The sequence below is a fragment of the Chlorocebus sabaeus genome, chromosome 14 (genome assembly GCF_047675955.1).
Source record: "Chlorocebus sabaeus isolate Y175 chromosome 14, mChlSab1.0.hap1, whole genome shotgun sequence".
NCBI lineage: Eukaryota > Metazoa > Chordata > Mammalia > Primates > Cercopithecidae > Chlorocebus > Chlorocebus sabaeus.
Genome location: NC_132917.1, coordinates 95157533 through 95173151, shown reverse-complemented (window position 1 = coordinate 95173151; position 15619 = coordinate 95157533). Strand labels below are relative to the sequence as shown.

The 15619-nt window shown below is 39.4% G+C and overlaps 1 protein-coding gene across 2 annotated transcripts in view; it reads right to left on the bottom strand.

Annotated features, from left to right (window-relative positions):
• Nucleotides 1-3596: 3596 nt before the first annotated feature.
• The window catches only part of SEPTIN10 (septin 10), a 69656-nt gene continuing 57633 nt past the window's right edge, over nt 3597-15619 (bottom strand). For both annotated transcript variants that reach the window (XM_008008354.3, XM_073023165.1), the window contains exons 9-11: nt 13688-13820; nt 6681-6868; nt 3597-4947 (exon numbers count right to left, since the gene is read on the bottom strand). In XM_008008354.3, the coding sequence (XP_008006545.1) occupies nt 4932-4947; nt 6681-6868; nt 13688-13820 (337 nt within the window). In that variant the 3' untranslated portion in view covers nt 3597-4931. The remainder of the gene's footprint in view (nt 4948-6680; nt 6869-13687; nt 13821-15619) is intronic.

Below are 15619 nucleotides of genomic sequence, written 5' to 3'. Positions count from 1 at the left end.
AAATGTATATAGCCATGTGACCACCACAATAAACACATGGGATGGAACATTCTACCACCCCAAAAAGTTTCATGTGCACTTTGAAATCAACCTGTGAAGACTGGCAACTACAGCTTTTTGTTTTTTGAGGCGGATTCTCACTGTCACCCACACTGGGGTGCAATGGCACAATCTTGGCTAACTGCAACCTTGGTCTCCCAGGTTCAAGCAATTCTTCCGCCTCAGCCTCCCAGGTAGCTAAGACTACAAGCACACGCCACCATGCCGGGCTAATTTTTGTATTTTTACTAGAGACGGGGTTTCATCACGCTGGCCAGGCTGGTCTTGAATACCCGACCTCAGGTGATTGCCCACCTTGCCTCCCAAAGTGCTGGGATTACAGGCGTGAGCCACCGCGCCCAGCACAACCAGTTTTGTCCCTGTAGTTGTGCTTTGGAAAAAATGTCACATAAATGAAGTCATGCTGTATGTAGCCTTCTGCGTCTGGCTTGAGAGCGTAATATGATTAGGATTCATCTGTGGTTTTCCACGCACCAGTAGCTTGTTCCTTTTCATTGTATGGATGAACCACAACTTGTTTGTGTGTTCACCAGTTGATGGACACTTGGGCTGTTTTGGGTTTTGGCAGATTATGAAGGCTGCCACAAACTTTTAGACAGGTCCTGGTGGGACAGGTATCTTCATTCCTCTTGAGTACACATCTAGGACTGGGATTGCTGGGCTGTATGGTGCTGAGCAAAACAAGTTCCCTTAGAGACAGGAATTTTTTCACTTTTTATTATTGATTTCTACCTTAACTGTATTATGATCAAGAATATAAAGGTATTGAGGCTTGCTTTATAGTAAAACATAGTCAACTCTATGTTCCACGTGTGCCTGAAGCATTCCCCGGGTGCACTGTTTTATCTATGCTCACAAGACCAAGGCTGTTGCATAGTTTCTTCAAGTCTCCCATATCTGCACTAATTTTCAGTCTGCTTGTCCTATCATTCACAAGCGGTATGTTTAAATCTCTCACTAAGTGGGGGTCTGTATTTTCCTATATTCCCATCAATCTTTGCTCTAAATATGCTGAAGCTACTATTTTGTACATAGGGATGTATAGCTGAGAACTGCTATTTATTTTACGAGTTTTCTCTCATCTCTGGCAATGCTTTTGGCCTTAAAGTTATCTTAATATATTGAAAATATGGCCAGGCACAATGGCTCATGCCTGTATTTATAATACTTTGGGAGGCTGAGGTGGGAAGATCACTTGAGACCAGGAGTTTGAGACCAGCCTGGGTGAGACTCTGTCTCTACCAAAAAAGGAAGAAAAAAAAAAAAAATTAGTCAAGCATGGTGATGTGCCTAAGGCAGGAGGACTGTTGGAGACCAGGAGTTTGAGGCTGCAGTGAGCTATGACTGTGCCACTGCACAACAGCTTGAGCAACAGAGCAAGACCCTGTCAAGAAAAAAAAAGAAAAAAAAGCTACACATTAGCTTTTGGTTAAAATTTGCATGATGTACCTTTTCCCATCTTCTTTTAACCTTTCTGTTGTCTATAAAGACAAAGTTCTAGACTGTTCTCTGTAAACTACATATAGCTGCTTTTTTAGGAAACTTATTTTAAAAAATTGAGCATGTAATCCAAGTACTTACTGATACATTTGGGTCTAAATCTACCATATTACTACATGTGTTCTGGTTGTCACACCTGTGCTATTTCCTGTAGTTTGTTTTTTTTTTTTTTTCTGTATTAGCATTTTAAAACCAGTTTTCCTCCTATTAGCCTGGAAGTTACACACGTCACCATGTTTCATGGTTACCTTAGAGATGGCAAGAAGCAATTCTGATTTACCTGTGTGACTGGGACTCTTAACCACTTCCCAGTTAATGCAAGAACCTGAGATCCCTCGATTTACCCCATTCCTAACTTTCTTGCCACTATTTTCTCATATTTTAATTCACTATGTATTTTCAAGTCCATAAGACGTTGTAATTATTTTATACAGGCTATTCATTTGGATTTATCCATACAGCTACCATTTTCATGACTATACACTCCTTTCTGCATCAGTATTGTTTAAACATACCTTACGTGAGTCTATGGTATCTCCCTAAAGGGTTGGCCTGCCCCTGGCCCAGCTGCCCCTGCCTGCCAATATCTCCTTCCCATAAACCCTGGAGAACACCTAACCTTGTGAGGCCAAGCCTTTCAATGGCTCCCACTGCCTGCTGGACAGGATTTATAAACTCTTTCCTGACCCATTCCTTACCTGCTTCTGAAACCTGGCCCTTACCAGAATCCCGCTCCTCGCTGGTACTCTGATTCTTTCATACTCTGGACAAACTGCTCCAGTCCTTCAGGACCAGTCACTTCCTTGGACGGCTCCTTGTGATCTGTGAGGAGAGGCAGACACCCTTTTGAGAGTGCCCTGCTCCAAACCCACTTGGTTGTCCAGCCTGCTCCAGCTGGTCCGTGATGCATGGATGGCCTGAATCATGTGTGTGTCCCCATTTCCCGGCCCAATAGGAACATGGGGCCTACACTGAGGTTATCCACAATATAGTGATAATAACCCCTGTCATGCTTTTTCCTTGTGTTGCTTTGAAGTTCAAATCCTAGTCTATGTGAAAGAGCTTTAAAAGTTGGAGGGGGTATGTACCAGGATTAATGGCTGTTAGTTAGAGACAACTGTTTCATAAGCTTAATGGGGAAAATTTTTAACAAAACATGAGTAGCTTTACTTTATTCCCAGGAGATTAATTTAAGCATCAGTGGATAATTCATTTTCTAATCATGTGCCTGATAATAAATTTAGCTTTGTAATAATAAGTCATTGTTAAAAACTTTTTTTCTTTGTTGTTGAACTCTTTTAAAATAAAATCTTACACGAGACCCAAATACATAAAATAAATTTAAAATTCACATTGTGGCTGAAGCAGGAGCGAGGCTTTCTCACAGCAGTCAGCAGCAGCACAAAACGACCGCCCTGCTGTTAAGTCCAGAGAGTCTTAGGCAGGTTTATTTTGTTCTTTTCAACTAGAAACTTGAATAACTGTTTACCATTCCAACAATCCATCTCACACTTCGAAGTACCTTCTTCAGAGTTAAGGAGAGCTGCTTTATAAACAGTGTGGTCCGATATAGCCACATATGTAACACACACTCCCGCAGTGTCATTGAGTCCCTCAGTGAACAGTCTGCTCAGCTGGCACTAAGTACTGTGGCGCGCTGGCCTGGCTCTGTACTTCAGGTCACCCACCCTCCAGGACTCCCTGCCTACCAGAACCCAGGTGTCACTGATCTTGCGAAGAAACTTCTGAGCTTGTTCTGTGACACGTATAATTTAATTTACTGAAGTTTTTAAAGACTGAGAGATATCTGTGAATTTCAAATGCAAAAATAAAATTTAAAGTGTCCAGATAAATTGTGCTCTGCAAGGTTTTATTTACAACTTGGATGACTTTATGATTGCTCAGAATCTGACACAGACTAATAAGTTTTATTGTCTGAAAATACTCATAAAATACCTCATCTCCAAAATAATTCAAATGAGTAATTAAATGAATGTTTTGAAAATGACAGTTTTCAAAAAGGAAAATTAAACACATTTTAGTAAATATATATGTTTTATTTGTCAAGAGTAAATGTCAGTTTTATTTAGAATACTCAAGTACAAAAAGTGAAAATTTATATATCTATGACTGTTAAGAAACGTTAGAAATCATTAAAATGTTCTGAGAATACTAGTAAGGCACTGAATGCAAATACCACCTGAAATATGAATTATGTGCATTTTCATATCTTTAATATTCAGATGTTCCTAGTTATTTTCTCCAAATGTATTTTTAATAAAATGATTCAACCTTATTATTTTTCCCCTGGAAGACAGAGTTTAAACAAGTATGTAATGAAAAGTTTTCCTAATAAAAGCTGTGATACACTCATACTCAAAGGTACTTTATCATTAGGAAAAAAGAGTTTATCTATTTGGATGTTTTAACTTTTAAAGATATTTTGTTCCACCATAGTAATACATCAGCCATAATAAGGCATAATAAAGCATGAAGTCATATTAAATAATTTGACATAAAAGCTTAAGATCGTATCACCAACTGGGTAACTGTATCAAAAATTTTTAAGTTCTATAAAACTATTAAGAGGTTAGAGTTTCAGCTCTATAATACATCCCAAAACATATTCCCCAAAATTTTTAGCATAAAAAAGGTTCACCTTGGAATATAAATGCAATCATATAGTCACGATATTAATGGGTTCTGTATTTTCAATGGCACTGACACTTTGTTCTTTGGTATAATGCACTGCAGTGACAATAGCTTGGTAGCAAGACAAAAGATTTAGATTCATCACAAAACAGCAACTTAAAAATTTCTAACAACAGTGAATATATATGAATATATAGGTACAAGCTGAGTATCCCTTATCCAAAATGCTAGGGACCAGAAGTGTTTTGGATTTCAGATTCTGGAATATCTGCATATATACAATGGGACCTGACTAATTACATAATTCAGGTTTCACATCCACCTTATACATATAGCCTGAAAGTAATTTATACAACATTTTTAATAATTTTGTGCAAGAAACAAAATCTGTTTAAACTGAACCATCAGAAAGCAAAGGTGTCAGGTGGGGAATTTTCCACTTGTGGGGTCAAGTCAGTGCTCAGAAAGATTCAGATTTTGAAGCTTCTGGATTTCAGATTTTTGAATTAGAGATGCTCAACTTGTAGTATCATTCACTCTGGCTTATGTATTGACCTTGTACTTGAAAGTACTTTTCCATAAATATCAGTAACTGTGGCCATTCACCAAATATAGAAGTGATAAAACAAATAAAAACAGCAAAATCAAAGCACACTTCTAGTTTTTCTTTAATAAAGTTTGCTTGTGATGATGACCTTCTGTGCTCTGGAACTTCTGTTTTACAAAAAATTGGAGCTGGAAAGAAAAAGAACCTTTTGATTGGTACACTTTGAAAGAAAACATTCAAGAAGTAAAAATTAGCAAATATGCATCTAGTATATTATAGGATATCTGGCTATGGGACTTTGAAAAAGCAAAGAAAAAACCAAAAACACCAAACCATATTTTCTTGAAGATAAATTCTTCTAGAGAGCTCTCAAAAAATATGGGTTTGGCCCTGATTTTGCAAACAACAGCAGGGTTCTCAAGTGGAGCAGGGAAATAATTTTTACAAAGTAAATGTAAATTATCTTTCATATAGGCAAAAAAATGGGAAATCTAATTTTAGTAACACTGGGTTAAGATGAAAGGAAAAAAGGTATTAATAAAAGAGCCATAAGCTTTAAAATTCAAAGCAGGTTGAAAAGCAGTAATAAATTCATAGTTTATCTTTTGATATTCAATGCTTGAATAAAATACAGCTTTTATACTACTTATTCTTTAAAAAGTAATTGCATGCCTACTATGTACCAGACAACTGCTCTAGGCTCTGGGGATGGCTATATCAATGAACAAGATAAAGATCCATGCCCTTGCAGAGCTTACATTAAAAGATCATACATGCGAATTCCTTCTTCTTTTCCAAAAACAAAAACAAAAACAAAAAAAACCCTGTAAAATATATAAGCCAATAAAACCTGTCAAAGTCCTGTGGTTTACTTCTCCATGTTTAAAAAATTGAAAGCCACCAATGGGCCAAGGTTATGTTTTACTATTTTAAAGTTGAGTTGCAATATTCTGAAAATGGATCTGACATAGATGCAGTGAGAGCATTAAACCAGATGTGTTGCTCTGTGGGGAACACGGGAGCATGCAATGCTGCTAGCACAGAGGCAGCTAGAGTAAACTGAGGCAGAGTCCACCAAATGAGCATTCTGAACAGAACAAGGCATGATGAATTTCCTCAACAGCCAAATAGTTAAACCAACAGGGACATCTTTAGTGGGAGAAATAAAACAAGGGACACAAAGTACAGAAGGAAATTATCAAAAAGGAAAAATAAACTTATTTTCTAAAACTTGGGTAACTGATTTTAACACATACCCCAAACCTACACGCCTTGTGATTATCATCCACATGCTACTCATGGCCGCCCCCTTGCACTGTGGCCCTCTCTACCTTTCTCTGCATCTTTACGTGGACCACTGTTTTCACAAGTTCTGACATCAACGCACAGGAGTTCGAATCCACAGCCTGGTTCCCTTATTAAAATAAAAATTCTCACAAAATCAGTATCAGTAGAATTTGTTCTAAAAAAATGAACCTAAGAATTAGTTTAATAAAATACTATCTATATCTATAATTCCCCAACAAAGGGCACAGCTTCATTTAGACATGAAATTCAAAATAACTCATGGTAGGTCAGCAGCCATTGGCTGTGTACTAGGGTCACGACTGGGCTATGAAATAAGAGCAGCCATTTTTCCCCCAGCTAACTGATCCCTTCTACACTGTGATGTATTTTTATTTTGTTCATTCATTCATTTTGGCAAATACTGAACACATAACATGTGCCAGGTGCTGTTCTGGATGCTGGGGAAACCGCAGTGGACAAGAGGGACAAGGTCTCTCCTCTCCAAGAGCTGACATTTAGTTGGAGGAGGCAGACAAAGCATAAGGAAGCAGAAGTAAGAAGCGCAAGGAAGATACGACAGGGCAATGTGACAAGTGCGGGCAGGGTTGCCAAGGAGGGTGGCTGGGTCTCTTACTTCTTACGGTCCTTGTCCTTCCTCAGGTTGCTGCCTGTTGCCAGAAAGGACTGACTGTGAAATATCTCGGAGGTAGCTTTCTTTTTAGAGAAAGCAGTAATTTCTTCTTCCAAAAGTCTTCTCTTTTCTTCAAGTTTCATTCTCTCTTCTTGGTGAAGTCTCTTAAGGTGCTCAAATTTGGCCTGTAGCTGGAAACAAAAGTGCAATCCCCACTACTGACACAGCACGGCAGCAGAGGCACGCTCTCCAGCTCAGCAACACAAAGGCGGACCCCATACCACAACACAGAATAACTTGCACAGTCAAAATCTTCCTGAAGTCTCAGAAGTTCACAGTTCAAGGAAAAGTTTACATATGGAATTCCCTTGGTAACTTTAGTTTTAAATGAGTTCCCATGCAAAAAATGCTTAAACTAAATATAATAAAAATCACAGCTTTATGAACAAAACTGTTTTTAAAACACTGTGACCTTTTCCTAGAGTTTTTATTTTCTTGGTGTATATTTTCCCCACAAAACTTCTTAAAGTCTCTTAAGCTCAATAAAAATAAGAGATGCAAAGTATAGAAAGAAATCACCAGAAAGGAAAAAAACAACAACACTATTTTCCAAGTAAAATATGTGCAGTAAACAGTTATTGAAAACTGTACTGGTAAACATCACTGGAAAGCAAGTGTCAATTGTCAACTATGTCAAGAATGTCAAAACTGTATTCTATTTTTCCAGTCTTTCAATGTCTTGAGATCTAGGCTTTAAAAAATCCTAAACTCAGAGAAAGTTTTACATATAAAAATACTCATCGTGTTTGAATTTACACTATCCAATAAAGATAAAGTCAAAGAATAAATTAATGCTCAACACGTCTGATGCAGCTGTAGGAGAGCAGAATGTGCGGGACTGTTGAGCTGAGGGCAACTAAGCAGCAGCAGATACAGGAAAGCTCTCTGACCTCCCTTTAGGTGCCTAAAGGCAGGATATAGATGTACAAAGACAAAAGGTATCCAGCTCCCTTCCCCAACCAGGGAGAACAAAGGTTAACCACCAAAGACAACTTCAGACCCTTTTGGGCCTAGAGACTGGTACCAGACAGCTCTACATTAACTAGCTTTACTGACTAGCCTTCATCTGCCAGCTATGTGCCTTCCTCCAAGTTGCTGCCCCCTAGAGACTCCAAGTCCTTTTCCTTTGTCTTGTCATTTTTGTAAAAATTAACTGTTCTTTGTTGAAGATGCTATAGAAGGTAGAATGCAGTCACTTCTTTGAGAACTACTCATTGACTGTATCACCCATGTATATGTGAAATACACATGCTAATAAACTTGTTTTTCTTTTGTTAATCTGAGAATAAGGGGTCATTCCAATTAAGAACCTATAGGGGTTATTCTTCCCCTATACAACTGTTAAATGAGTTTCACAAAAGTTTATAACATTACCACAAGAGATTTCTCTTAAGTGAAAAAAGCAGAAGAAAAAATTATTTAAAGAATAAAATTCAGTAGTTTTGCATCTCCTTGGGGCTGAAAATCACTTGATAAACCATATAAAGGGAGCAATGTCACCTTGGATGTCAACTTAGGGGCAGGTCTGTCTTTTACTTTATATTTTTCCACAATTTAAGGAATGCCCTATATGGATCATAGAAGGCATATTTCTCAAAGCTACGAAGGGTATAAAACTCTGGAAACTTACAGATAAAAAGGAAGCTTTAAAACAACTGGGATATACAAAAGAAAAATTCTATCTAACGTTTTTACCATGACGGCTGGCACTGAGTAAGCACTCAATAAATATTACCCATTGTTAATAACAAAAAATAGGAAACTTATCTTGCTCCAACTGCCACCCTGGGTAGTTCTTTCTGTGCCCTGTGCTCTGTTATAGGTGCAAAAGAGAAACCCTTAGCACACATGTGCTGGGCTAACTGTGGAGCAGCGTCTCCCTGAGGATTACTTACGAGCTATGTCTTTTTCATTTTTATACCCCCAGCACAGCATACAACGCTGCTCATAAAAGAATTCTAAACGATGTAGAAGAACTAGTAATGAGAAGAAATACAGATGGAAGTTACGTGAAGTTCTGCATGCAAGTTCAAAGAGACAAGGTCCAAGGAAGAATGTAGGTGGTCCTGGTTTAATTGTGGCTTACCTCAGAAAAAAAAAAATCTAGGGTCTTAAGCCAGCTCCATATGAATCAGTTGTGTGCTGTGCCCTCTAACAACACAAAGACAGTGTCTAGAATCTACATTTTAAAAGATAACCGTATTTTTGGTCCTCTGATCTGGTTAGGTAAATCTAACATTAATGTTTTAGTTCTGGGTAGAAACCTAGCATTCATGCAAACAAAGCAGGACTTGGTGTCTAGAAAAAGATGACATAGCCGGGCGTGGTGGCTCATGGAGGTTTACAGGCATGAGCCACCGCACCTGGCTATGTCATCTTTTTCTAAGACACCAAGTTGTCTAGAAAGAGGGAGACCTTTGGGAGGCCAAGGCGAGTAGATTGCCTGAGCTCAAGAGGTCAAGACCAGGCTGGGCAACACAGTGAAACCCCGTTTCTACTAATACAAAAAATTAACCAGGTGTGGTGGTGTGCGCCTGTACTCCCAGCTACTTGGGAGGCTGAGATAGGAGAAATGCTTGAACCCGCGAGGCTGAGGTTGCAGTGAGCCAAGATAGTGCCATTATACTCCAGCCTGGGCAACAGAGTGAGGCTCCATCTCAAAAAAAAAAAAAGACGACATATAACATTTGAGGAAATATTTCACTGAAAATCAGAGACTGAGGGAAGAAACCAGAGAGCTGAACTCTGGTCCACTAAAAGTGTTATGTTCCAAATACGGAACAGGTTGTCCTGTGAGCCAGCAAGCACCTGACAGGAGAAGTATTCCAAGGGAAACAAGGTTAAAACAGATCATCGAATAAGGCCCTTCTAACCTAAGATGCTTTTATTCCGAAGGATGTCTTTGCAGAGAAGCATCAGTTCCTTAGTATTTGTTTATTTAAATGGTTCCTGCTTTTAAAAAAGTTACATGCTAGGTACATGTGTGTGTTTAAAGGGCACGCTACCCAGATGTCATTCAAATCGGTGGCACAAACAGAGAGTGACAGTTTTCTGCACACGTGTGCACCGGTGATGTGGGAGAGGAGCAGGAGTGGGGCAAAGTCTGGAAAGGAAGCAGCAAGGGCAGGTTTCTATCACGTGACTAGAGATAGCTCTCTAGTTACTCAAATGGAGGTTGCGTACCTCATATGCATATTAAAATATCTTGAAAGGTCACAGAGCCCTTCATACATCATTCATGAGGTTGACTAAAAATTTCCAGGAAAACTATAAAGAGGGAAACATTAAACAAGATGGTGGGGAGGTGTGAATGTGACTATTATTCACACTGCGTGGCATTTCCAGCTCTGGCTATCAACAACTATTTCATATACATGAAGCATGCATGCATGGTTCCATTATTCACTATGACAGGCAGTTAATTTAAACACATTTTCAAATTCTCAAAAAATTAAAAACAAGGGATCTTTTGTGCTATCAATAGTCACCAATTCTCTTAAGAAGATTAAGTCATCAATATGGTACAACAGTCTCCCCTTTTCCATGGGGGATACGTTCCAAGACTCCAGGAGGATGCCTGAAACCACAGGTAGTACCATACCCTGTGTTTTTTCCTATATATAGACACCTATGGTAAAGTTAAAGCACAGTGTAAGAGACTAACAATAACAATTAATAATAAAATAGAACAATTATAACAATATATGTAATAAAAGTTATGTGAATGTGGTCTCTTTCTCTCTCTCTCTCAAAATATCTTATAGTAATATTTTCAGACCGTGGTTGACCACGGGTAACTGAAACCTGAGAAAGCCAAACTGAGGATAAAGGGGGACTACTGTACAATGCTATATCTTTTGTAAACACTACTTTTAAGGATACTACACATTCTGTCACTCAAAGATCCTTTTAAAAGTATCTTTTTTCTTTGGGAGGCCGAGGTGGGCGGATCATGTGAGGTCAGGAGTTCGAGACCAGCCTGACCAACATGGAGAAACCCCATCCCTACTAAAAATACAAAATTAGCCGGGCATGGCGGTGCATGCCTACAGTCCCAGCTACTCGGGAGGCTGAGGCAGGAGGATCGCCTGAACACAAGAGGCAGAGGTTGCGGTGGGCCGAGATTGCGCCACTGCAAAAAAAAAAAAAAAAGGTTACTTTTTTTACTTTTTTTTTTGAGACGGAGTCTCACTCTGTTGCCCAGGCTGGAGTGCAGTGGCATAATCTCGGCTCACCGCAACCTCTGCCTCTTGTGTTCAGGTGATTCTCCTGCCTCAGCCTCCCGAGTAGCTGGGACTATAGGCATGCGCTGCCATGCCCGGCTAATTTTTGTATTTTTAGTAGAGATGGGGTTTCACCATATTGGCCAGGCTGGTCTTGAACTCCTGATCTCAAGTGATCCACCCGCCTTGGCCTCCCAAAGTCCTAGGATTACAGGCATGAGCCACCACGCCCGGCCCCATTTTTAGAAATTAGAAATAAATACTAGGGAAAATATTTCTCTCTGCTGAGCTAGCAGATGACTTCCATCTAAATTCTGTGTGGTCCCTTCTGCCCTGCCTGCCTAGAAGTTAGAGCCTTAGAGCCCAGTCTTTGTGTTCACTTAAAAATTCCCTCGACCAGGGTTCTCGGCTGCCCTCTGTGCAAACCCCTTCTTCACACCCTGTATTATAAGGCTCCTGTTCTCTTCACGTTCATGGTTGTAATGTAGCTGCATTTTTAAATTGCAAATTACCGAGCATACTTTTTGGAAATATGAGGGGCATTAATGTTAAATGAAAAAATTATCCCAAGATATAGACTGACCTATCAAATTGGGTAGTAATAATAACTTAATGATGGTCATGTAACCTGAGGGATAAATATAAACGGTACTTTTTCTTAAAGTGGGGAGGGTATATAAGAAATCCGTGTGTCACACGCAACATGCCTCATGAGTTCTTCTAGAATGTTGTCAATAAAGGAATAGGGAAGACAGAACGTCAACGATATTTGGAGACATCATTTGTTCTGTGCATCTCCCCACTCTACTCATCTAATGTTCACACACTATTATCTAAGCATACATCATTTTACTAACCTACATATAAAAATCTAGATTTATACAAAAGATAAGGGATATTTGTTTCACAACAATATTGGCAAGGACATATTTAAATAACAGTCCTTTATTATAGAATTAAATAATGTTTTGAGTGGTATCTTTTTATTAGTGAATTGGTAAAACTAAGAGTCATGCTATATAAGAAACTCTTGAATAAAAGAAACTAAACAAACATAATACCCATGTGCAATATGTAATCTGTGATTGCATCCTGGTTCAAAAACAAAAACAGAAAAATCACCAAATAAAAAGGAACGTTTTTGAAAGCCAATCTTGGGACAACTGGGGAAATCTGAATAAGGACTGAAGACTGGGTGAGATTATGGTATTCCTATTTTCCTAGGTAAGGGGAAGGACATAGGTATCCTATACTTTCACTTTTCTAGTGTTTGAACTTTTTCCAAATACAACATCAAAATGTGAATTATAAATAAATTAGTAAACTATTACTTTCACAAAACCATTTCCTGCACAGTTCACTTACGCAGCAAGTACTAAGTGTATTTGAAATAATAAACTAGCACAACTGGATTACAGATTAACTCTTCAAGAAATCATGTATTTTCAAGAAAATAGCTTTACTCAAAACCTAAACTGCTGCTTGAGAACTAGAAGCAAACAAAACTATGGAAGTTCAGTGGTGATTTTTTTGGTGCCAGGACTACCCCAAGGTCATCTAGACCAGGGGTCCCCAATCCCCAGGCCACGGACCAGTACTGGTCCATGGCCTGTTAGGAACCACTGCACAGTATGGGGTGAGTGGCGGGCAAACAAGCAGTATTGCCTGAACTCTGCCTCCTGTTAGATCAGTGGTGGCATTAGATTCCCACAAGAGAGCAAACCCTACTGCAAACTGTGCATGTGAGGGATGTAGGTTGTGCGTTCCTTATGAAAATCTAATGCCTGAGGATGTGAGGTGGAACAGTTTTGTCCTGAAACCATCGCCCCTGGTCCGTGGAAAAATTGTCTTCAGGAAACTGGTCCCTGGTGCCAAAAAGGTTGGGGACCACTGATCTAGACCACCTAACTACACCCTGACTGACTGAGAGACTGGGTTCAAATGGGAAGTAAAGCTACTTCACAGCCTTCACAAATCCCCATTTCAGGGCAAACAACCACCCCAGCAACACTCAAAAAAGGCTTTATTAAGCCATAGTAAAAATGTTTATGGCTCATGGTTAAGACACTTCTCAGTAACCTAGTCCATTACGAGCCCTTGGTAAACCATTTCAAATGGAAGAATATTTGCTCAAAAGGCCAAAATTCTCTTTGGTCTCAGTTAAAGGAGTGAGATGACAAAGGGAAGGTCATCGTCTGGAAGGCATCACAGTAAGACGCATACACTGTGTTGCCACTGTGGCTGTGAGGCCCACCACCTTCAGGAGTTGGCCTGTGGCAAATGTGGCTTACCCTGCCAGGCACAAGAAAACATCCAGTGGTGTTTCTTCCTTTAGCCTTGGCACTAACAAAGACAAACCACCACTGAGACTGGTTGAATGAGGCACCTAAAAATCGTATACTGTGGATTCAAGGCATGGTGGATTTCATGAAAGAAAAATGTTTGCACCCAAGAGGGTAGCTGCTGCAGCTTCCAGTTCATTATAAGAATTTCAACGATTAGTCACTCCATAAATGCACTACTTTAAAAAAAAAAGAAGGCCAAAGTTTTCATTTAATTTCAGGCTATGATTTTAAGTCAATATTCAAATACTATGTGTTGGAAAAACTACTCTTTAAAGAACAAGTAGCCTACAAAAGCATCTCAAGCAAATTCTTGGAATAAATTCTCCAAATTAATAGGACATCTAAAAAATAAATGCAAACCACATCAAACCAGCATACTTGCCTCTCTCTCAGCTTCTTTCAATATGGCTTCTTTCTCCTTTACTCGTTGCACAAACATCTGCTTCATTTCTTCTTCCTTCCTCTGACGTTCACCATGGAACTCATGTCTTTTGGCTTCATAGGTCTCTTGAAGACTAAAAAGTTATTTGTGTTACTCTCCTGTTAAAAACTGATATAGGCCGGGTATGGTGGCTCACGCCTGTAATCCTAACACTCTGGGAGGCCAAGACAGGTGGATCACCTAATGTCAGGAGTTCAAGACCAGCCTGGCCAACATGGTGAAACCCTGTCTCTACAAAAATACAAAAATTAGCTGGGCATGACGGCAGGTGCCTGTAATCCCAGCTACTTGGGAGGCTGAGGTGAGAGAATTGCTTGAACCCAGGAGGCAGAGACTGCAGTGAGCCGAGATCATGCCACTGCACTCCAGCCTGGGTGACAGAGCAAGACACTGTCTCAAAAAAAAAAAAAAAGTGATATAATTGGCCGGGCCTGGTGACTCATGCCTGTAATCCCAGCACTTTGGGAGGCTGAGGTGGGAGGATCACCTGAGGTAAGGAGTTCAAGACCAGCCTGGCCAATATGGTGAAACCCTATCTCTATTAAAAATACAAAAAATTAGTCAGGCATGGTGGTGTGCACCTGTAGTCCCAGCTACATGGGAGGCTGAGGCAGAAGAATTGCTTGAGCCCAGGAAGTGGAGGCTGTAGTGAGCCAAGATCACGCCACTGCATTCCAGCCTGGGCGACAGAGTGAGACTCTGTCTCCAAAACAAAACAAAAAAAAGTGATATAATAAACTTTAAAAAATACAAGTGCTCACCTAATGACATTAACAGGTTCTTGAAAACTATAACTTTAAGTGAAACAACATATAATTAAACCAATTTTTACTGTAGGGTAATTGATAGAAACAAGAATTAAGTTCCTATGGCATATTTCTGGTCACAAAAACACTATCAAACTTGTAAGTAAAAACTCAAAACCTTCCTAATATTAAACATAGAAATAAATGTTAGCTATATACACATTTAAGAAAAATTAAAAACAAGTAGGACAATTAATTACCCAATTTTTGGTGCATCAGTGAGTGATGGCAGTCATCGTAGTGGAGGCGAAATCAGGGAATAAGTGTTTGCAAAGGGAAAACTGTAAAGATTATCTCCTACCACAATGTAATTCAAAAACAAATAACAACAAATATGGCAGGCTCACTGAGTTCTTTCACACCACATTGCTTACTGTCCTACATTTGTGTACTGTATACTTAATAAATTTTTATGTTACAATAATACATATTCATTCATTCATTCTCCAACCTGCTTACTCCAGTTCAGGGTCATGGATGGCTAGAGCCTATCCTGGAAGCTAAGTGGAAATCAGCCCTGGACAGCACGCCATTCCATTGCAGGGCACACTCACACCACCCACACCCAACTCAGACTGGGACAATTTAGACATGCCATGAACTTAACGCTGACAGCTTTGGGATGAAGAACCCAGAGAAAACCTGTAGATACAGGGAGAATGTGCCAACTCTACATAGACAGTGGCCATCACCAGGAATCAATTTTTTTTCTTATCAATGTTATAACAAAATGACATTGAACAAAACATTGCTATTCAAGAACCTGCCATACATCCCATGTTCGGCCTCATATATGTAACAGGTACCAATATCTTTTTACACATGGTAACCCAAAACATGAAATTTCCTACAGCATGAAATATGAAGTCACCTGTGTTAGTGTTGATATGGAGTACTAGAGTCCTGAAGTCTCTGCTTAAGCAACTCCTTTACAAGAAATACCCTCGTTTCAGCCTAAACACGTCCCTCTTTCAATCTCTGTTCACTGGAATCACTGTGTGTAGAAACTTGGAAATCCTGAGTCAACTTTCACTCTTCCCTTACCCTATCTCCCTATCTTATCACC